The sequence below is a fragment of the Rattus rattus genome, chromosome 12, assembly GCF_011064425.1.
Source record: "Rattus rattus isolate New Zealand chromosome 12, Rrattus_CSIRO_v1, whole genome shotgun sequence".
NCBI lineage: Eukaryota > Metazoa > Chordata > Mammalia > Rodentia > Muridae > Rattus > Rattus rattus.
The window spans coordinates 61,724,490-61,747,128 of record NC_046165.1 but is presented as its reverse complement, the minus strand read 5'-3'; the positions used below and the strand labels follow the sequence as shown (position 1 = coordinate 61,747,128).

General features: G+C 43.5%; 1 protein-coding gene and 1 pseudogene across 1 annotated transcript; both read left to right on the top strand.

The window, feature by feature from the left end:
* Positions 1 to 1,049: 1,049 nt before the first annotated feature.
* On the top strand, positions 1,050 to 22,442 carry Serpine3 (serpin family E member 3; the record flags this gene model as incomplete). The annotated part of the gene is made up of 7 exons (XM_032918055.1): positions 1,050 to 1,342; positions 4,151 to 4,384; positions 5,569 to 5,766; positions 7,042 to 7,240; positions 16,038 to 16,138; positions 21,825 to 21,911; positions 22,363 to 22,442. Coding segments are annotated over exons 1-7 (1,161 nt in total), but the record flags the coding sequence as incomplete, so codon positions are not given.
* On the top strand, positions 10,751 to 10,961 carry LOC116913745 (annotated as a pseudogene).
* Positions 22,443 to 22,639: the final 197 nt, after the last annotated feature.

Sequence of the window (22,639 nt, the reverse complement as noted above, 5' to 3'; positions counted from 1 at the left end):
GCTCTCAGAGTAGGACTTGAAGCTTTCACTAACGACCTGAGACTGAAGCCTACTTTCTCTCTAGACATTCACACCCATGCAAATTCCCTCGTCATGGGTTCCTAGGTCATGTGCATTTGTGTTCAGCCCTGAAGGGAAGAAGCTGGGAAACATGGCTTTTTCTCTTGGATCTTTATTTAAAGTGAATATCACTGAGCCCATGGCCTTGCTTATAAACTTATGTAAGAGGTGCTCTGACTGGGCATCCCTCTCCCATCAACCTAGCCTGGCCCCACAGTTGGAGCACTTAGCAAAGATTGCTACCGTCTCTCTGTCGGCACAGCCAACGAAAGTGCTCTGCTCTGCTCTTCCTGCTCCCTTCTGGCATTCCTTTCTTACTCGTGGTAGCCCCTCGTCCTGGGAGGGCACAGTTCTGAGGAGGGACTTTCTATTATTATTGTTCTACTCTCTGTGGAATAATCTACTACGTAGCATGGAGTCTACTATTCTAGGCCCAGTTATCCCATGCATCACTCTTTGAACGTACATATATGGTCTTGATATTTCATGTAACACTCTTAAAGGCCAGGTATCTGTCACAGCTCTGTTTCTCTCCCCATACCAATGAGTCACTGAGTTCTCTAGAGCACAGCCCCCATGACTATAGTTACAATATCTAGTATGGTTGTGGGAATTTCAACCAAGAATATACAATCTTTTTAGCATAAAGAAATGAACTTTGAGCATGATTAGTACTATAATTACTCATGAGAAGCATGGCCCAGCTGTAAGCAGGCTAAGTACTAAGAAACCACAGGATGCACTTTTCACATTTCTTTTCCTAACATAATGATTTGTTTTGCTATAACCAGGACTTTTCCAAGGCCACACATGCAGTAACAGGAGCAGATCTTCCCACACAGGGTTAAGTTTTCAAAAGGATCCCAGCCCAGCCAAGCAGCCTAGAGGGGTAGGATCATGGTGGGTAAGCAAGGAAGTGTAGCAAGACTGTCCTTTGGGCTCTGAAAACAGTTCTCAGGTGACTTGCTCTCTCCATGTCACCAGCTTCTCCTCCCTCTGAACTGCAGGTGTCCGGCCACCATGCTGCCTCTCCTGCAGGTCACCCTCTTCCTTCTCTCCTCCTGCTTTTTAGCGGGAGGAGGCAGCCCCCTCAGTGAAGGCCTGTGGCTGCTGAAGACTGAGTTTGCCCTCCACCTCTACCGGAGTGCAGCAGCAGAGACAAATGGGACAAACTTCGTCATCTCACCAGCCAGTGTATCCCTCTCCCTGGAGATCCTGCAGTTTGCAGCCAGGGGCAACACTGGCTGGCAGCTGGCAGAGGCCCTAGGATATACTGTGCAAGGTAAGAGGCTTCCCTCCCACTTCCTCTCAGCCCTGCTCCCTGCTCCACCCGCTCAGGTGCTCTCAGTGGGGAGCTAAGATCCCTGTGTGCACAGGGGAAGAGACAGGGCCATGCATGAAGCACTCAGATTTTTACCAGAGCTGTTCTTGATTGAGGGGACTCCCTTCTAGCCTCATGGCAGTGTGATGGTTTTGAGTCACTGCCCCTTTTAGAATGCTTGCTGTGGCTGGGAGGGGTGGGAAACACCTTCTAAACATTCACTGATTGCCTCAACAACCCTTTTGAGGTTGATGATTTCATTGGCACCCCTATTTGGGGAAGCAGATAGGCAGAGGGTGGAGACAACTTGCTGGGAATCATATAATCAATAAGGGGCTGTGCTTAAATGTAAACTCTTTCGACCCAGGACTATGCTTTTGATCAACCTATTTTCATGATTCTTAGGTTTCTGCCAGCTTACATCTACATATTGTATTTCTCAAAACAGCTCTGCTAACAGCAGAGAGAGTCTTTAGAACACAGCTCAGGCAGCATTAACCTACACTCATGATGCAGCTAAGGCAAACATGGCCTTCCCTTCTCAATCTCGGACTAAGGTGTCAATATAAAATTTAGTGTTGGTGAGTGAGGCAAGATTTCTTAGTTCCAAGGCAGTCTGTTATGTAGCAGGAACCCCATCTCAAAACAAAACAATGAGCATCACTAAAACTGACGAGAGGAGGCTTTGGATGAATTAAGATTTGTCAGAAGGTACATGAAATAATGCCAACTCAGCCTGGCTATGGCTTCCTCTGGACCCTCGAGCTAGCAAGTCAACATGCACTCAACATGTCTGACACCAAGTGCCCCCTGAACTGCCTGTCCTCCTCAATGCATACCCTGACCACTGTTGAAACAAGTCTTACAATCCTGATGGACAACAGGTAGGTTTGTTCTCTCCAGGGACAACTGAAACCAAAGATAGTTTTTAGAACTTGGTCATTCTCAGCACTTATACCACAGCAGCGTACACGTCCACAGGCTCCTTCGTGGTGCTCTTGCAATACAGACCATGGCTGGTCAGGAACTTGTCTTATGCACAAGAGGAGAACTCTGAAGGCGGCAACTCTGTCTAGGGGAGCCACACATGTAGACGAGGGGGTGGGTGCTGCGTGGTTCTGTGATTCCACCAAGCAGGTCAGAGGCTCCCCAGAAGACAGTACGTCTGAGCTGGTCAGGAAAAAGAAATGTGATTAATACAGAAAAGGCAGGCACAGAGTCTTCAACAGAGTCTCACACAAGTCAGGAAAAAGGATCTCGGTGGGACATGCAAGAGGGTGTCAGTTCTGAGACCAGATCCCATCCTGGTATCTGGTTAACTGGTTGATCATGTATGATGATGATCAAGACTTCCACAGAGCCCACGAAATATTGTTCAGATGACAGGAATTCTATGCAGGACAATAATCCCCCTAAATTTCTGGACCACAGTTTGAAAACAGATGCTCTAGAATGTAGTAAATATAGTCCCTAATTCTCCCCAACCCCAAATCAATGTGCTCTACAGTTCCCCATTCATTTGGAGAACAGAGTTCTCCCAAGCAGGGTCTTCTCGAACCCAGCTGTTCCTCACCCTGTGACCAACAGGATGAGGATGTGGCTTTACCTCCAACATGGTGATGCTAAGCACATGATGAGTGGGCCTGTCCCTCGTCTGTCTCCACCCTGTGTAGTAGGACCATAGCCCTTCCTTCAAAGCATCATTGAGAGCATTCATTGTAACTTAGACTGTGGAGTGTTCTCTGCAATGCTTATAGACACCGTGAAGCTTTAAGAATTTATTCTAGCATTGTACATTCTGGAACATACATAAGGGCTCTTCTCTGTGTGCAGATGGGCAGGGAAAAATCAGGCTCAGAGGTCCATTTCCAGCCCATCGCTCTGCTACTTCAATATTTCTGGCTTCGACAACACTCATCTCAGGCTGCATTGCTGTTGTTCTTTTTGCTGTGATAAAACATCTGGGAAAAGCAGCTTTCGAGAATCCGGGGTTAGCACAGTAAAACCCTGGACGTGAGACCTCAGATGTGACATGTTGACAAGATCTGACTGATCTGGGAAGAGGAGCCTTAGTTGAGAAAATGCCTGCATCAGACTGGCCCATAGGCAAGTCTGTGTGGCATTTCCTGCATTAATGACTGATGTGAGAGAACCTAGCCCACCGTGGGTGTTGCCACCTGGGCAGGTAGTCCCAGGATGTGTAAGAAATCAGGCTGAGCAAGACACAGGGACAAGAAAGTCCTTCCATGTTTTCTGCTTCAGTTCTTGCCTCTAACTGCCTTAGTTTCTCCCTGACTTCTCCAGGTAGTGGACTATAAACTAGAAGGCAAAATAAACCCTTCCCACCCAAGTTGCTTTTAGTTATGGCCTTTAACACAGAACAAACTCAACCTAGGAAAGCAACTCTCCAACCACTGCCCATCCTTGTTACGACACTGCACAGAACTCCTCTGGCGTCCTGTTAGAAATTCCACTATGACACACTGGACCTGTCATATTCCCATGTCTAGACTCTCCTCCAGAACTCAGCAATGTCCCTAAATCAGGAAGTCAAACACAGTTTTGCCATTTCCAAGGCACTGCCAGACTCTCTTCTAGCTAGACTTGTTTGTGATCTAGCATGTTTTCTTCCAACTTTTAAGCTGTGGGTTAGGTGGATTTCCACGAGGGAGCTATGCCATTTCCAGTGAGGGACTTTGGAGTGGACACACCTGAGACAACCTGAAGGTGGAGGCTGGGCAAGCCCTTACAAACACTCTTTTCTCACAGACCCAAGAGTGAGAGAATTCCTGCACAGTGTTTATATCACATTGCACAACTCCAGTCAAGGCATCGGGATGGAGCTGGCCTGCACCCTGTTCATGCAAACCGGAACATCTCTGTCTCCCTGCTTTGTGGAGCAGGTCTCCCGGTGGGCCAACAGCAGTCTGGAGCTAGCTGACTTCAGTGAGCCTAACACCACTACCATGGAGGCCTCCAAAGGCACAACTAGACCGAGCACAGGTAAAGGAAAACCGCCTTCCTTGGCAAGGCTAAGGGCTGCAAAGAAATAGCACCAGCTATCACTTGTCCGAAGCCATGGTGAGGTTCAGGGTGCCCTCAACATTTTCAAATGCTCTAGGCTAGCTTTGACAATTGACTTTTAAAGAACTGATTCTTGGGGCCAGAGAAGTGGTTCAGCTGTTTAAAAAAGGGGTGCATCAGGTAGCACACAATTGCCCTTAGCCCCAGTTCTGGAGTATCTGATGCTTGCTTAAAGCATCCAAGGTTACCTGCTTTCATGTGCGTGTACCCACACACAGCAGATACATAGACACATAGTTAAAATGCTTTTTAATTAAGGAGTGATTCCCTATATCCTTCTTGAGCTGTCAAGAGATCCACTCAAAATCCAACATAGGTATTCTCAATTCCCAGCCTGGTATTCTTTAAGAAAAAGAAAGACTTGATCTTTCTCAAGTGCAAAGGCATGGGTATGAAAGTTGCTCAGATTCAAGTGCTCTTTTGTTGGGTGACTGATAGTGGTGTGTGGCCAGCTTCCCTGAGTCTCACGTCTCACATCTGGGAAGTTGAAGAGTGACAACCAGAAGTTGTGTAGATTTCTTCAAGCGTTTAGGCAGAGCCTAGCAGAGTATATTTATTAAACAACTGCAGGCCTGCGGCAGAAGCTGTCTCTGTAGGAATGATCTGCTTGCCTCTTCCTGTTCTTACAGGAAATTTTAACCACAACCCTCCCCGAAGTGTGTTATGATCGTAGCTATCTCCACAAAGGTGTGGAGAGGGATTCAGCTCGGTAATTAACAAGTCCTAAGGTGGGTGACAGTGCAGTCAAAGAGCTTCATCCGTGCAAGCATCTGCCCAGGGAGACAATGCCTAATGATCTCTGGGATGACTCAACACAGCCAGGGACATCCAGAGCACTAGTAGAAACAGGGAGGGAGGCCACACTGAATGCATGCTAATGAGAAGGCTATAATTCAAATTGTAAGGTGACTCACTGCCCCAGAGCAGCAGCTCAGTCATTAGGGACCCAGTCTGAATCCTGTGTTCTTACTCTCCATTTCCATGACAATAAATTAAAAGCCAGTTAGCATGGCCACTGTGGGTCCCTTGGCAGCATAAGGAATTAAAGCTTTTGTAGTAACTAAAAACAACATGAAGCTGGAGAGAAGCTCTTCTGTCTGTAGATGAAGGCCCAGGTAGCCCACTGTGGGGGCAGGCCGGTGCCCTGTCTACTCAACTCTCCATCGTGAGCACCATGACCTTCCAGAGTAGCTGGCAGAAGAGATTCTCCTCGGTGGCCTTACAGCCCCTGCCTTTCACCTGTGCCCATGGCCTTGTACTTCAAGTCCCAGCGATGCACCAAGTGGCAGAGGTCAGCTATGGTAAGTTCTCCTCTCCAAATTCATAAAGTTGGAGGAAACTCAGCAACGTGGGCAAGAGAGGGGAGGTAGCCTCTGTTTTACAGGATTGGTTGGAGACGTGTCCATCTCTGGGGGTCCATTCTCTGGGCTGTGGGAAGGCTCAAGGTAACAGGAGGCTTATAGAGGGGCCTTGAATGATATGTCTATCTGGATGCCAAGGACACAATTTCATGCTTGGTATTGGTTTCCACACTGATTAAGAATATGTTCGTGTGGAATCAAAAATACTTGGACCAAATTCTCCTAGAAGACACCTTTATGACACAACATCCAGCCAGGACCAAATGAAGGCTGAAAGGCCCCCAGACTAAAGGACCCCTGGTCCTGAAATGCCATTGGTCCAAATGGCCCTCTTGCCTATGGTTATTTGTCCCAGTCAGAGGGGAGGTTCCCAGTGCCAGCAGATGCCTAGTGGCCTCATGTTGCTACAGATGCCAGCAGGCTCTGTACTAAGTATGAGCGACAGCATGCAGTGGGTTCACCTATCTACAGTCCCTCAGCAGCACCGACCCTTTTCCAACTCAGTGAGTTCTGCTGCTATCTGTCACCTGTCCCATCACATCCTATAACAGCACTCCACCTGGTGGCCTGGACTTGTCTTTGCCCACAGACTTCCAGCTGCCCATCCTGAGACCTATTTAGGTCACGGAAATGGTTGGTCTTAAGTCAAATCCAGCCAGAATATGTGTTTTGTCGGGTCTGTAGAATATTTCAAGAGTTGGGCATTATGAAATGTAGATTTAAAGTCTTTGTTGTTTGTTTGCTTATTTTGGAATTTGGGGGTGATAATTATTATTTTTTATTAACCATTCCATTTGTTTACATCTCAAATGAATCCCACTTCCTAGTTACTCCTCCACAAAACCCCATCCCACATCCTCCCCTTTGCTTCTATGAGGATGCTCTCCCACCCACCCACCCTTCTTGAAAGATAAGGTATAACACCAAGAGCCTGAATCCTACTAAGGTCAGACTGGAAGCTCCCTAAGACGCTGCCCAGCAGGCCCAGCGGCTGGATCCTTGAGTAAGGCTCTGTGAGAGATCTCAGAGAGTGTTAGGAACATTAACAGGGCCATGTCACTCAATAGTTCCCAGTCTCAGATTGCTTCCTGAGGCTGAGGAGGACACCCTGTTTTACTGTTGCTGTCTTGTAAGTCTGCTTACTCCAAATTGTAGCATCGTTGGGTTTTCCTAGCTTCTAGGACAGAGCTAATTCCTGACCCATTGAACCCCTAGGCCAGTTCCAGGATGCTGCAGGCCATAAGGTAGATGTTCTGGAGCTGCTCTACCTTGGAAGGGTGGCCAGTTTGCTCCTGGTGCTTCCCCAAGACAAGGGCACTCCTCTGGACCACATTGAACCACACCTCACAGCCAGAGTCATCCACCTCTGGACCACAAGACTAAAGAGAGCGAGGATGGATGTGTTTCTCCCTAGGTGAGTGGGTACATCTTCCTTACAGAACAGTTATCATGGTAGCCAGTGGGGCTTCACTTAGAGCCAAGTGATCAGACTCAAGGCCTATCCTTCTACTGGGCACCTTGCCAAATAAGCTTTAACCAGGGAGAGGTTCCCTGGAGTTTGTGTCTATTCTGAAGATCACGATACATACAGAGTTGAGTCCCTGGGTTTTCCCAAGATGAACTATTCGACTCAAGTCCCCACCCACTTGCTCCAGAGGCAATGCCATGGTGGAATGAAGAAACACAAGGACGAACCCTTATACGTACAACTGTCATTTCCATCAAACCAAAGAGATAAGATTGCTTATGTAACTGAGAAAACTTACATGTAATTCTAGTCAGAAGCCAAATGAAGACACAAAAATTCAAAATGTTTCCAGAAAGGGGGTGGTACAGCTATAAGTGCAGGCAATCAGAATGATGGCGAGTTCAAAGCCAGCCTGGGTTACAGAGTGATTCTTCCTAGCCTGAGCCATTCAGTAAGACCCTGTCTCTATTAGATAGTAAATTCAAGACTTTGTGCATCTGTGCTGAAGATACATTTGTTCTAAGTGGAGAGGTTCCTCTATTGAAGAAAATTCAGTAGATATAAATATATTTTTTAAAAAAAAAATCCAATGACTATGCTAGATCTTGTTTTCCAAAGTAAAGTTGTTAGCAAAATGCATTGTTTACAAAATGGTTCTGCCTAAACTTTTTCAGATGATGAGATTGTCTGGCAATCTGAAATCAGCATAGCTGTGTAGATCAGCCCTAAGGACATAGTGTTGCTCATCGACAGCATAAGGATTCTTTATCTACCTGTCCACTTGAAGCCTTGGTCACACTCCAAGACCAGGGCTCCCATTGAATAAAGGTAACAGCCTTAGTAGTGCTCTCTCAAGCAGTTAAAAATAAGCCCATCTCCTAGAACAAAAACATACAAGGAGAGACCCAAGGAGGCAGGGCCTAGATCTAAAATGAGATCAGGCCAAAGTTGAACTCAAACCCAAGGAAAAACACCCATCTCTCAAAGCCAAATGCTCAGCCCCTGCCAAAGCCTCTAGTCTGGCTACGCTGCAGTACAATCAGGCAGGAAGGAAGGGAGTGCTTGCAGGCTTCATGGAGAGAGAGTGCAGCTCAGCGAGGAACTTGTTATCTCACATGAAGATGAGTAGATTGGCCCAGAGTAGCTGATATAAGGAAGACTCCCAAGGAAACGCTCAGCTCCGCAGAGAGAGGACACTTTCACACTCATGTTCTCCCAAACCTTCAGCAGTGACCCCCAAAAAACACAGGAAAGGAAGAGGAGGAGGAAGAGGAGGGAGAGGAAGAGAAAGAGAGAAGATCTGAGGGGCTCAGCAATGACTTAAACAACTTTGTTCTGATGAATACAATCATCAGAAAAGTATCAGGCCTCTAATTCAACTCTGTGGAATATGCTTAGCCCAGGGAATGGCACTATTAGAAGATGTGGCCTTGTTGGAGTAGGTGAGGCCTCTCTGGAGGAAGTGTGTCACTGTGGGGGTGGGCTTTGAGACCCTCTTCTAGCTGCCTGGGAGATAGTCAGTCTGCTCCTGGCTTCCTTTGGATGAAGATGTAAAACTCCCAGCTCCTCCAGGGCCATGCCTGCCTAGACACTACCATGTTCCTGCTATGATGATAATGGACTGAACCTCTGAAACTGTAAGCCAGCTCCAGTTAAATGTTGTCCTTTATAAAAACTGCCTTGGTCATGGTGTCTCTTCACAGCAATGGAAACCCTAACTAAGACAAAGACTAATAGAAGTGTTTTTTAGGAAAATAAAACTATTTATTTCATAAGCTAAACCAACCTTACACACATAGACATGCACAAGTACACTCACTTACTCCAGACCAGACCAAAGAACAAAAAACCAATCAAACAAAAAGCTAAGCTATAAACTCTTCAGGCAGTGCCTCTCAATCTGTGGGCCATGTGTGCTTGGGGATGGCATATCAGACATTTACATTATGATTCATAACAGTAGCAAAATTACAGTTATAAAGTAGCAACAAAACTGATTTTGTGGTTGGAGGTCACCACAACACGAGGAACTGTATTGAAGGGTCACAACACTAGGAAGGTTGAGAAGCACCCCCGTAAGAAATGAACTGAAATGCTAATACTGCTTTAGGTTTGGGCTTGGACATAGAGCTTGGACCACAGTAGATGCGATCGGGAGTTGGTTCGTTCGCTTGCTTGCTTGTTTTTTGACAGAGCCTCACTGTGTAGCCCTGTCTGTCCTAGGACTTGCCATGTAGACTTGGCTGGCCTCAAACTCACAGAGATCCTCCTGCCTCTGCTTCTTATGTCAAGATTAAAGTGTGGGCTACTACATCCCACTGCACAGCCAGCTTTTGAGTAAGAACTTTCCTCTAGCTCCTCAAAGTATTCATTTTCTGTGCTCTGTGCTCGTCATACAGACCTCAGTGAATGAAAGCCCAAAGATCTACAGCTGTGGAGCCCAGTGCAATGTTACACGTTAGTGGGCACAAGCCCGGTGGTGAGCCTGAATGTGAACATCACCAAGCAGTGCTCTGAGGTGAACTATGAAGCCATCTTCCAGAGTAATTATTTATTTATAAAATTAAATGCACAAGGATAGTTAGCTTTCATTAAGAACATTTAACCTGTTAAATAATCAAGAATGGATGTTTCAAAGCCGTTTGTATCCATAATCCTGCAATCATAGCCATGCTCACAGAGAAGACTAATAATGTCAAATAATACACTTAATGAATAAAATGCATGTTCTGGGTATAGACAGGAGAAAGCTGAGAACATTTACAAAATTAGATATGATATTGTACTAGCCTGCTTTGCAACGAAATCCTGGCTGTTTCTACCATGGTCCAAGGTATAAATCCAGACATAAATCAGTTTGCTTTTCAGTTTATTCCCTAATATACTAGAACATAAACATAACACACACACACACACACACACACACACACACACACACACACACACACACATTTCATTTAGCTCACAGTTCTGAAAGTTTGCTCTGTATCAGGACACAGACAATGGCATCACAGTGGCAGAAGGACACAGTGCAAGAAGGGATGTGACAGAGATTTAGGGTCTGGCTTTTTCTTTTGCATAGAGATCCACTCTCGTAAGAACCAACAGTAGAACTGTGTTTATACCTCCCAAGGGCTGTCCAGAGTAGTCACCTTCTATTAGGCCCAACTTCCCAAAGGCCCCACCAATGCAATATCACTTACCCAGAGAGCCAAGCTTCCAGCACAGGAACCTTTGCAGAAACACTCAAGTCATGTTCCAACTGCGTAACCCACACATCCAAAACGAGTCTTGCTCCTCCTTGAAGAGGCTGATGGTTATCATGAAGCACAAGTTTCCCAAGGCTGTTTCCTCGCTTTCTTTTAAAAATATGGGATATAGCTCCCCGTCTCCTCTCTTCGTTTCTCTCCTCTGTGAGTGTTTTGGGTGCAGTTGTCCAAGTCCAATGCTGTCACCATGCTTCAGAAAGCTGAGGAAATCAAGGGCTTCCTGCTCACAGTCCAGCGAAAGGACGCCAAATCTGTCAAGATCAAGAAGAACAGGGATAATGTGAAGGTCAGGGTTAGCTGCAGCAGGAACCTTTATATCCTGGTCATCACAGACAAGGAGAAGCAGAGAGCCTGAAGCAGTCCCTACCCCTGGTTTGGCAGTGGAGGAGCTGAAATGAGCCAGACTTCTGCATTTGACTATGAAAAACCCTGAAAAGTTAAAACATTTAAATATATATAAAAGTTACTTTTGTAGTGCATATTGTACTGGGTGAGGTAGCACATATCTTTCATATCAACATTTGGGAGGCAGAGGCAGACAGAGATCTCTGTGAGATAGGTAGGTAGATAGATGATAGATAGATAGACAGATAGATAGATAGGATGCACATTGCATGGCTCTTTTGTATATTCACAAAATTTTGCAGCCATAAATAATAATTTTGATTTTTTTTGTTTGAGAAAGTGTTTGACATAGCCAAGGATGACCTTGAACTCTCTGATCCTTCTGCCTTTGGATCCTGAATGCTGGGCTCATAGGTGTGCACCAGGGTCATTGATTTATATAGTGCTGGGGATCAAACTCACAGCTTCATGCACACTAGGCAAGCATCCTATCAACTGAGCTATATGTCCAACTCCAAATTCTAAAAGATATTTAGACCACGGTGGTGTGTGCTTTTAATCCCAGCACTCAGAAGACAGAGACAGGTGGATCTCTGTGAGTTCGAGGCTAGCCTGGTCTCAAATTGAGTCCAGGAAAGCCAGGGCTTATAACACTGAGCCCAAAAACTGAAAAAAAAATATTTATTACTTTAAAAAGAAACACATATTTATTGGTCATTACTACTCAGTACTAGGCAACCACTAGTTCTCTCTCTCTCTCTCTCTCTCTCTCTCTCTCTCTCTCTCTCTCTCTCTGAATGATCTCTTAGGAACTTTTCATTCAAATCAACAAATATAATCATATAATCTTAGCCTTTTTATTTGGGCTTTTTTCCCCCACTGAACACAAAGTTTTAGTATTTCATCTCTTTTTAATGGCTGAATAATATTCTAATGTGTGGATATACCATATTTTATTTAAAGCATTCTTTTAAAATGTTTTTAAATGGTATAGAATGACACTCCCCCTTCTTCCAATGACCCTCTCTTGAACCTCTTCTGTGCTCCTCCTCAAATTGTTACTATTGTTACACGTAACAACCATTAACTGTTGTAGTTGATTTTTTTCTTTTGCTTTTCCAGAAAGGTTTTCTCTGTGTAGTCCTGGCTGACCTGGAACTTGCTATGTTTGTGGACTAGGCTGACCTTGAACTCACAGAGATCTGCCTGCTGGGATTGAAGGCATCTGCCCCTCAGCCCCACCCCACCCCCCAGCATGCCTGTAGTTCTTTATCTAGGGGTGCCATCCAGTGGAAATTTCTCCTTTCATGTTAAGAGGTCCATTGAGATTATCATTGTTCTGGTCCTGCTTATGCAGCCATTCTAGGACAGACTATCTCATGATTGCCTATTTAAACTTTCTCTCAAAGATCTATGCCTATTCTTCAGAGTTTTGTAGGTTTCACTCTTTGGGGTTTTGATCCACTGTGAATTAATTACTGTAACCTTGACAACATGAGTGCCAGAGGACACCAACCTCCCTTACTGTGGGAAACCTACATCTAACTTTTACTCCCTCAAAACTAATAGCTTGCTCTTGACAGCTCTTATACCAAGTAGTTTAAACAATATGTATTTTGTGTGTGATATGTAGTATGTATGGCTAAAAAAATGAGGCCCACAGGCGGCCATGCCACTTCCACAGATGATCAAGATAGCATAGGAAGGGTACTGCAGATGTTTAACAGAGGCCGCTGTAAAGTGATCACATGACTGTAATACACTGTTGTTAATCTTATGCAGTTATGATTCAACGCAGCGTCTTTGTCTGCTCACATTCTCAAGAGTGAAAGGTGCAGCATGTGGCAGTTTCTAAGTGTATGTTAAGCTTAACTTGTTCTAGCAGGTTTGCATGTATCCTCTGGTAGTAAATGACAAATTAGACCATAAGTTTTGTTATTTTTTTTTTTTTTTTTTTTTTTTCCGGAGCTGAGGACCGAATCCAGGGCCTTGTGCTTGATAGGCAAGCGCTCTACCACTGAGCTAAATCCCCAACCCCAGACCATAAGTTTTATGTGTCCACCTTAAGTGTTATTTTTCTTGGCTGCAAATTGTTGCAAAATTTCAAAAAAGAAAAATCTATGTTAAGTGGACCTATGGAGATGAAGCCCATGTTATTCAAGAGTCAACTGCATTTGGTGTAAGCAGAGGCCAAGTCTTCATGTGTTTGTATGTGGAGATTGGCCCAGTGTCAAATAACATTTACCAAAAGGATCATTTTTTTCCTCCATGATATTTTCTTGACATCACATCACTCTCAAAATTAATTGCCAAATGTAGGTTTAGTTCTCTCAGTTTGATTTCATAGGCATAGATTCTAGTGTTCTTGTATCATTCTGGCTCTTAGAACTCTAGTCAGTCTAGAAACCAGGAAGTAAGTCTAACTTTGTTCTCTTCTTCCTAAAGAAGTGTCTTACTTAGGAACTACAAGGTCAGCTTACCAGTTTCTCTCCAAAACAAGCAGGTTGGCGTTAGACACAGGCATGTCTTGTGGATATCAGCCAGGGAGCGCTTTGAGCTTTGGGTGTCTTCCATTCTGCTGTTTCTTTGACAGTGTTTTGTGCTTCTAGGTGTTTGTGTTATACTTAAAGCTGAATTTATTTCTAAGTCTTTGGCTTATTTTTGGTGAATTAGAAGTGTTTTCTGAATTTCATCTTCACATCGTATTTATGATAGTGTATCTCAAATGAGCTCTAATAGGGGATTTTTGTGTTCTTCAATATTTTCTACACCCATCTGTGAAGGCAAATAGTCACTTCTTTCCTTTTCTTAAAACTCTATTTTATATTATTGGGTTTTTTTCATGGTGCTGGGGATTGAATTCAGGGGTCCTTGCATGGTAGGACCTCTGAGCTCTATCCCTAGCCATTACGTCCTGTGTAATACGGATGCTTTTTTTTTCTAACTTTGTATTATCCCTACTCCCCAACCCCAACCCTGCACAAGGCCAAATAGAATGATGAGTGTGGCCATCCTTGTCTTGTTCTTGATCTTGGATGGAAAACTTGTAGAAAATACTCAAGGCGAGAGGTTGTAGGCATTCTTCATCATCTTGAGTTACCTCATGTCCCACGATGGCTGAGTATTTGATGCCTTTGGGGTTTTTGTTTGCTTGGGTTATGTTGTTTTCAGGAGTGATGTTCAAGCAAGCTAGGCAAGTGCTCTATCGTTGAACACACTCCCAAGTCCTGTTGCTTTCTTAATCGTGAGAAGATGCTAGATTTTGTCAAAAGCCTTCTCTGCATCTGTTGAGATGACCATGGGATCCTAATCCCTCACTTTGTCAACAAATGTGTCATCTTATCACCATGTCATGAGCGCATCTTACATTCTTATGAGTTCTGCTTGGTCATGGCAGGAGTCTATGATGCTGACTCAATTTGAACCTACCTCTTCTTGGGTCAATCCCTACTATGTAGTTGAGAATTCTTATGGACTATGGCTTTCTTTCCATGTGACACCCTTGATAGTTTCTGTAAGCGGCAGGTGGCTTTCTGGTTGTTGTTTCCTTGAGTTACTGTGCCCTCTCATTCCCTCTAGCTCTGCTTTCCTAGCCGTGCAGGAACATGAAATCACACCTCACTTGTTGCTTTTACTGAACTAAAGCAGGATATTATTTAGCTTTATCACCCACCACATCTCAGCTGCAGATTTTAACTTTCTTAATATTACTGAGAAACCACAGTCAAAACACAATGCTAAGTACACATGCTACACCAAGCATTGTGCTGAACACAATGGCTTTTCATTTAATTATCTCAGCCCTATTTAAATTTTACTGCCGTCAGGCTTACTTTGCAAAGACAGACAATAAGGAAATAGGGTAAAGTAGCTTGCCACTGAGTCTGGAAAGTGAGCCGTTCCTGGCGAGAGGAATCAGAAAAGTGAGGTCCACAGCACTAACCATTACATTTAACATTTATGTTTTTTGAAAAGGATGTTTTCTGGACTTAAGACAATTTCATAAATGAGTCAAATATTTTGAAAAATGTCAACATACCTTTTTTTCTAAAATTATATATGGTTTATACAAAAGACAATTAAATTATATATATATATATTTTAATTTTCAAAGACAAATAGCAGTTTCCTCCTCTCTGAAGGCTTGCTTCTTGGATGGCAAATGTAAAGTGCTTTGTCCTGGGTACATGTTGGTGTGCTCACTCTTTCTCATCTGCCGTTTACCAAGCAAGCCAGGGCTGAATTCCTTCTCTGCTGCATATCAAAGGCACATACTGCACACAGCAAACATGAAAACGTGTGACACAGTAGAGAAAGCTTCACAAGGTGCTATATACAAGGTACTGGGTATTTTCTTTCCTCTACTGCGTGAGATTCTACCCAATGTGAGGAGTGATGTTGGCTAGACTGGCTCCACATTCCCAGAGCTCAGAGTTGAACTGAGGTGCACCATATACTCGTTGGGTCATCTTGGGCAGGTTTCTTAAATACTTTATGCTTTGAATTTTCCATCTACTGCATAAGAGATAATAGCCATTATATGAAAATGAAGTAATTTCTATGAAGCTCTCATCATAGTGTCTAACACAGTGTCAGCACTATTCATTTAATTAATTTATATTTATTTTATTAATATTAACAAAAACGAGCTGAAGTAGCTTCTAGGTCATTTATGGTGTCATAAAGCATATCATTAGGAAGCAGACTTTTGTGTGCACCTTGAGTACAACTATGCAAACTGGGCTTTAAGAACCAGGAGTCACAGGGCTGGGGGTGGAGCTCAAGTAATAGAATATTTCTCCAGCATGTAGGAGGTCCTGGATCCTATCTCTAGTAACATTTTGAAAAAGTCAGAGAAAGTCCTACAGCTGAGTAGGAAGGTAACAGCTGAGGAATGGAGAGTCGTTTAAAGGCAATCAGGGAAACAGGGCCATCCCGATGTAAAGACAACGCTGGGGGAACATCCAGAGGGGTCAGCCTCATCTCAAGTATGATTCACAGGAAGGAACAATGAAAAGTAAAGTGGGGAGGGGGCCCAGTGTGCACTGACTTCCAGTTAGAACCTTACTTCATGAGGTATGAGAAGAGTGTGAATTCTAAATAACTAATCACTTACTACTGTTTTGCAGGTTTAGGATCCAAAATCAGTTTGACTTAAAAAGTATTTTAAGATCTTGGGGTATCACTGATCTTTTTGACCCACTCAAAGCTAACTTGAAAGGAATTTCAGGTAATAATTATTCAATTCTTCCCATCTTTGCGGGGTATTATGCTTGGAAGTTTTGCCATACTTTGATTAGGAGATCCATATTGCTTCATAGAGTTTTTCACAGAGAACACTGCATAAAATAATAAAGGCGTTAGCTTTGTGTACGAATGTGGAGCTTCTGATGCAACGTGTTTTGACTAGAATTGATGGGTGAAGGGTGCTCGCTCCTTGACGATATTAAGCATGGTTTTAGAAACCATTCATGGTGAGTCAAGTGGCCATAGGATGCAATGCAGAGCCCTCCCTCTGCCAGGACCAGATTCTCATGGAGACTGTAGGCAGCATCAGCACCAGAATCACGCCCTCTGCCGTCACACCAGCATCATGGCCATCCCATTTCTACACTTTCCTTCCTTGTTGCCTTTAACTCCTCCTGCCTTTTATAATGGACTAAACACACATCTTTCCTTCGGCCATTCCTCAGATTCCCCATGCTTTCATGACCTTGCCCTACGATGCTCTTTTTCCTGGCACCCATGCCCCATTGTTTCCCAGTTAATGCTACTGCTGACCCACAGGAGCCATGTTTGCAATGACCTGAGCTTCTACCACACACCACAAGGACAAGGAATGCTAACATCTACTTTGGGGATTCCTTGAGGGAACACTGGCTCACCTTCTGCCAAGTTAGGTGGCCTTGGATTGTTTCTACTCTGCAGATTATAAGGACAGAACACTGCAGCAGGCATGCTCATTGGTCTTGAGACTGCCCTTACTTGATGAACTTGAAAGTTGCCATTTTGAACATCAGACCACTGGAACATAGGATACTAAAACTTTGGTCAGAATCTTCCCTCTTTATCACAGAAAAGAACAGGAGTTTGATCTTCAAGTCCAGGCTTGTGCTTTAGATGTGAGCAGACAGAACAACCACAAGTTACTTTATATTAAATAAAGCGTAATAGGGAGGATCTAATCAGAGTACTAACAATTTGCCATCTTGGGGCTGTGGGACTTCATAGAGGAATGCTTGCCGAGTATGCAGAAAGTTCTGGGCTCCATTTCCAACATCCCCTCCCCACAAAAAAACCTACCTACCACTCCTTTACTTATTGTCTAAATGTTTAGGTAAGACAATAGTCAAGTTTTGGCAGTGTCCACAATGCTTGCTGGCAATACTGGTGGCTTAGTTGGAAACTTTCCGTACTGACAGGCATGCTTTGGCACTGCAGGGAAGGAACAGCAGAACGAAGGCAGAATGATGAGGAGGAAGGAAGGACAGGGCGGCCAAGCTACCACTTTCAGTAACAGGTGGCCATAACTTCCCAAGGCTTCGGAGTTCAGCTCTGGTATCCCTGCGGCTATTGGAAATTCTATTACTCCTTTAATCATCCAAATTAAAAATATTAGGATGCTGGATTCAGGAGCCAGTTACAGAAGCGGGGGGGGGGCAACTTTAAAGCTATTCTTGGCCCTCTCTTCCACGCCATTGTATTTAATGTTTTACTGTTCCTCCTTTGTAATTCCCTACCTCCCCTCCACCCCCAGAATCTGAGAAAAACATACTCAAATGCCAATCTTGCTGAACCACTCTATGCAAAAGCTGCTATGGCCTATAATGTGAGCATGCACTGTTTTTGAGACAGACTCTCTCACTGGCATTGGGTTACACTGTCTGGGGCATTAAGCTATGGAACTTCCCTGCCTTTCTCCCTTACCTCACCCTCCAAGTGCTCCAACTATAAGCATGCACCTTGCCACCTGGCTTTTTTACATGGGTTTAAGAAATCAAACATGGGTGCTCATGTTTGAACAGTAAGAACTTTACCAACTGAGCCATTATCCCAACCTATCACCAAGTCTTCTAAGTACCATCTACATGGTTCACATACATGCAATTCGTTTACTTATGTTTGTTCAAACCAACATAATCATAGGCTCACAGATCTGGCTTTGTTAATAAGCCGCCATGTGTTAAATGTGGAGTTTGCTTGCATTCATACTTACTGATGCAACCTAATGATCTCCCACTGTTTTGCTCCAGTAATATAGAAGTCAACAAATGATGACCTATTGTGGGCTTTTACTAAATAAGCAGCTACTTACATTTATTAAAAATAATCTAAGGCTGTTTTCTTGCTACAGTAGTGAAACTGAGTCACGGGGCTGGATATCATGGGATTGGTGACAGCTAAAATTATTATTTTTATAGATGCCTTGCCAACTAGTTCTTTCCAATGCCAAGCCCACTCATGCCTGTACCCATGTGGACTTCTACCTACTCTAGAGACAGGACCATTGAACAGTATCCTCATTCCTAAAGTGGAGAGCCACCACTCAATTCACCAATTGTATGACACAATCCTTATTTATTGTGTGTGCATGCTGGTGTTGGGGGACATGAACACAGCACACATGTGGAGGTGAGATGAATTCTTGGGAAGTCAGTTCCTCCTTCCACTCTTAGGTGAGGCAAGCGACGTTACCTGCTGAGCCGTCTCACCAAGCCCATCTGCAGAGAGTTTTGTTTTTGTTTTTTAATTAGAGAAATGATCAATAAACAAAGCCACCCTCTCTTCAAAGAACCAGGGGGTTACCAAGTTTTATACTACTGAGGAAACCTAATAAAATCTTTCTTCCAATTCAGTTCCAAAGCCAGAATCACAACTCTCCTTCCCCAACAACAAAGCATGTCTGCTCCTTCTTGGCATCATTTTATTTAAGAGGTCACAATGTCAAAGCTCAGCTGAGCCCACACATAGCTCTCCCTCCTGACCCTCTTATCCCTACAGATTACAAAGCTAGTGAATTGTTCCCATCTCCCTCTCACTGAAGAGAAGAGGTAGGCACCTGTTCTGGGTAATCCCCTTCCTTAAGGATCACCAGCAAGCTTTGACATAAACATGTGCCTCCAGTTCAGGTGTTGTGTATAAACTCAACACTTTTTAGAAACTATCTTAGTCTTTGCTTTCATATAGAAACATTCTTCATACTTTGCCTTCATAAGTGGGTGGTCAACTTCCATCTCTACCCACAGTGCAAGCATATGCTACGTGACTTGAACAGGCCGACTATCTAAGTGCACGAATTAACTTGAGCCACAGAAGTCAACAATGGACAGAAAGATGTAAGAAGGAGGGAAGGTGGAGAAAGCAACCAATACAGCTAGTTTGTGAGCCACTGAAGAGCCCTCCTGACACTTTCTATATCCTGGGCCAGCTGCAATCATATATTATACACCCACTCTTCATTTCTTAGCTAAGTGAAAAGATGAAGAAGATGAGCAACTAGCTCTTCTCAAAGGAAGTCATCATTATCCAAGAGACAAAAGGAGGCAACTGATGTCCAGTCTGTGCTGAGGAGCTGAGGTCCCAATGCAGATAATGATTTAAAACGTGTGTGGCTGATAGTATATAAAAGAATGATACCATCTACCACCGAAAGAGGTGGGAACTAAGTCCTTGCTTAAAGAACCTCACATGCCTCCTCCTGTTGGATGTACACATCAACCATTTCTTTGACACATGTACAAACCAATCATTATTCTGAAAGTTGGGCACAGTAGTAAAGTGAATATGCCATAATTTCTACTTGCTAAAAGTCTAGGAGGGGAGACATAACCCCTATAGGAGGAGCCAGGGAAAAGGAATGCAAAGTATGCTGGTATGAAGGCATATGCTGACACCAACATGTAATATAGGCACCGATGTTTATAGTTGACTAGGATGTGCACCTTCCACAAAGTTGTTAGTAAACTGAGACTGAAGGGAGGTGGTTTCAGGGTTGAGAGGTATGCACTGCAGTCCTGCTGGAGCCACTCATAGCAAACCAGCAGCTCCAACAAAGCTTCCTAGACACAACATGGAATCCATTAACCTGCATCTTTTACATTTAACTAATTAAGGAGCCTGTCTACAGAACAGCATCTATAAAGAATTCTGAGGGCACATTTTGGGGAAACGGGTTATATAACCTTTTACAATGCCAACAGTTCACAAAAACAAAGGCTGGGAAAACCCTCATCTTTTCCTAGTTATTTTATTAGTGGAATAACTCAATAGCCACCTTAATAAAATAGGCCAGCTACAGTCAGAACACAAGATAAAGGAAGAATACAGGCTAGTCTACAAAAAGTCTTAGCAAAGATAAAACTTTCAGAGATGTGACAATTGGTAGCATGCTGGCTGAGTAGTCTAAGGGTTATGCAGAGCTAGACAGTTATTGGGCCATCCTTAGAAGAGGGAGGGGCTAGGATACTTATGCAACTCATTTGCCTTGCAAAGACAAACAGCCCACTCTAGCTTACTGGAGATGCATTTGTGTCTGTCAGTCCCACTTCTTACAATGATCCACATACAGGATTAGCTGTATGATAGCTGACAAGCTGAGTGAAGCTGCACTCATTTACTCATATGGAAACGTTCAGACAATGTAATGAAGTAATGAACTCACAGTTAAACCTCAACTGGCAAACATGCTCTTTATAAAACCTTATTAATTTTGGCACTCTTTGCTCAATGGGCTAGAAGGAGTTAATCATTACCACAGAGAATCTTGTTCCTTTTCTCAAAGACAAGCAGAGAAAGACCAGTGTTAAACTAATCTGATTCCCCACCAGTACCAAGTAAATATCAAGTGACTTCTTCCTGGCTCTTGCTCATCCTCTACTGCCAGCAAAAAGTTGTTACTTACAAGTTCAACAACCATCTCCTAATATCCCATTATTTCAATACCCTAGGCTGGATTTAAGTCTTACATGACTGTCAGGGGCCATCTCCTGCATGACTAGGCAGTCCAATCTAAAAAGCAAAGCTCCCTGAAGGACATCAAAATGGCTGCTAATACGTAGGTCTCTCTGATAGTGTGCTTCATCTGACTAGAGGGCAGTTTCTTAAATGGAGGGTTGGGTAGAAATGGGCTCTGGGTCAAAGCTGGATATTCTCAGTTCAGATGGGGTGTGTGTGATACCAGATGACTTAGCGATCCTCTGAAACAGAAGGGCTGAGTGACTTCAAATTTTAGTTCTCCATGTTGACGTTCACCCTTTATTGCAACGCATGCCATTTCATCTGTAGACACCTGTTCAGTGACAGAAATCTGGTTCCTAAATTCTCTCATTTCTATTTGCTAAGCTTGCCTTTGAAACTGTCAGTACACACATCTAGCTATAACCTCCCATTTCTCTGCAGGGTCCAGCCCTTAAGGTGAGCTAACTAGCCAAGCAGCACAACCAGCTCCAGAGTGCAGTCATGGAACAGCAGGCACTTCAACACCAGATTATCCCCATAATACAAGCCCATGACTTTAGTGTCTTCCTAAAAACTGCAGCCCAACACGATAGACAGCCTGGGAATTATCTCAAAAGCTCACTGGAATTAGTCCTGGGTTATACTTTGTAACACACCCTTGGGAGCCTAATGCCTTAGCTAAGTATTAGGCATTAGTACTAAGTATAGGCTAAAGATTTCAATATTAATATTTAAAATTAATTATTAGATATTCAGTCACTACTAATTTGGGGTGGGTCTTACTAAATTTAGTGAATAAAGCTCGAGTTTTAGAAAAATAAGATTTTTTTCTATATAACCACTCCTGTATACTTATAGCACTGAATGCTCCTTAAGCTTTACTCAAGTCTTCAAACACATACACTATGTGCACAGAAATGCAAACAAGTCACTTTCTGTTTTTGTTATTTGTGAATTAGGCCAAGATGGCTTTTATGTTTCTGAAGTAACCCACAAGGCCAAGATGGAGCTTTCAGAGGAGGGCACCAAGTCATGTGCAGCCACAGGTACATTCAAAAGTCCAAGCGCTTAGCCCCATGGAGCTGCTCACCAACATCTACCCTTGTTATGTCTGCCGGTTATAAACCATACCACTTAAGCCCAAGCCCAGGTGTGATACAGCATTCTTAAAGAAAGAAACGAGAGAAAATAAAATCTTATGAAAACCAATGATACCAATTTTTAACAAAGTATCATTGCCTCATCAACAAGGAATGGAATCATACAGTATCCTATATTCAAGGGAGCTATGTCATGGAAAACTATTTGTAAAAAATGACACAGGAATGATTAAGTAGTATCTTTCCTCTTTAATTTCCCCATTTGCACTCCCATACTACACAGTAAAATGTCATTAAGATGCTGTTGATTCCTTAAAGACAAATCCAGGTCTACATCTATGTTATCTCCATCTGCATGGTGCTTTTCAATGCTGACAGGGCCTATGCTTTCTTACAGCTGTGCTGCTGCTGAGGCGGTCTCGGACTCCTGCCTTTAAAGCAGATCGGCCCTTCATTTTTCTTCTGAGAGAACAAAACACAGGGGCGGAATTTAAAAAAAAAAAAAAACAAAAAAAAACAAAAAACAAAAAACTGGATTCAGACATTTATGTCCATCTCTCTAGCAATTTATTTATCCATTATAATCTCAAATAAAGGGGAATTACTTCTTAGTACAAAGGAAACTTTTCCTTCATGTCTTTTACACTCTGTTTATTTGTAGCTAATGCTGACTC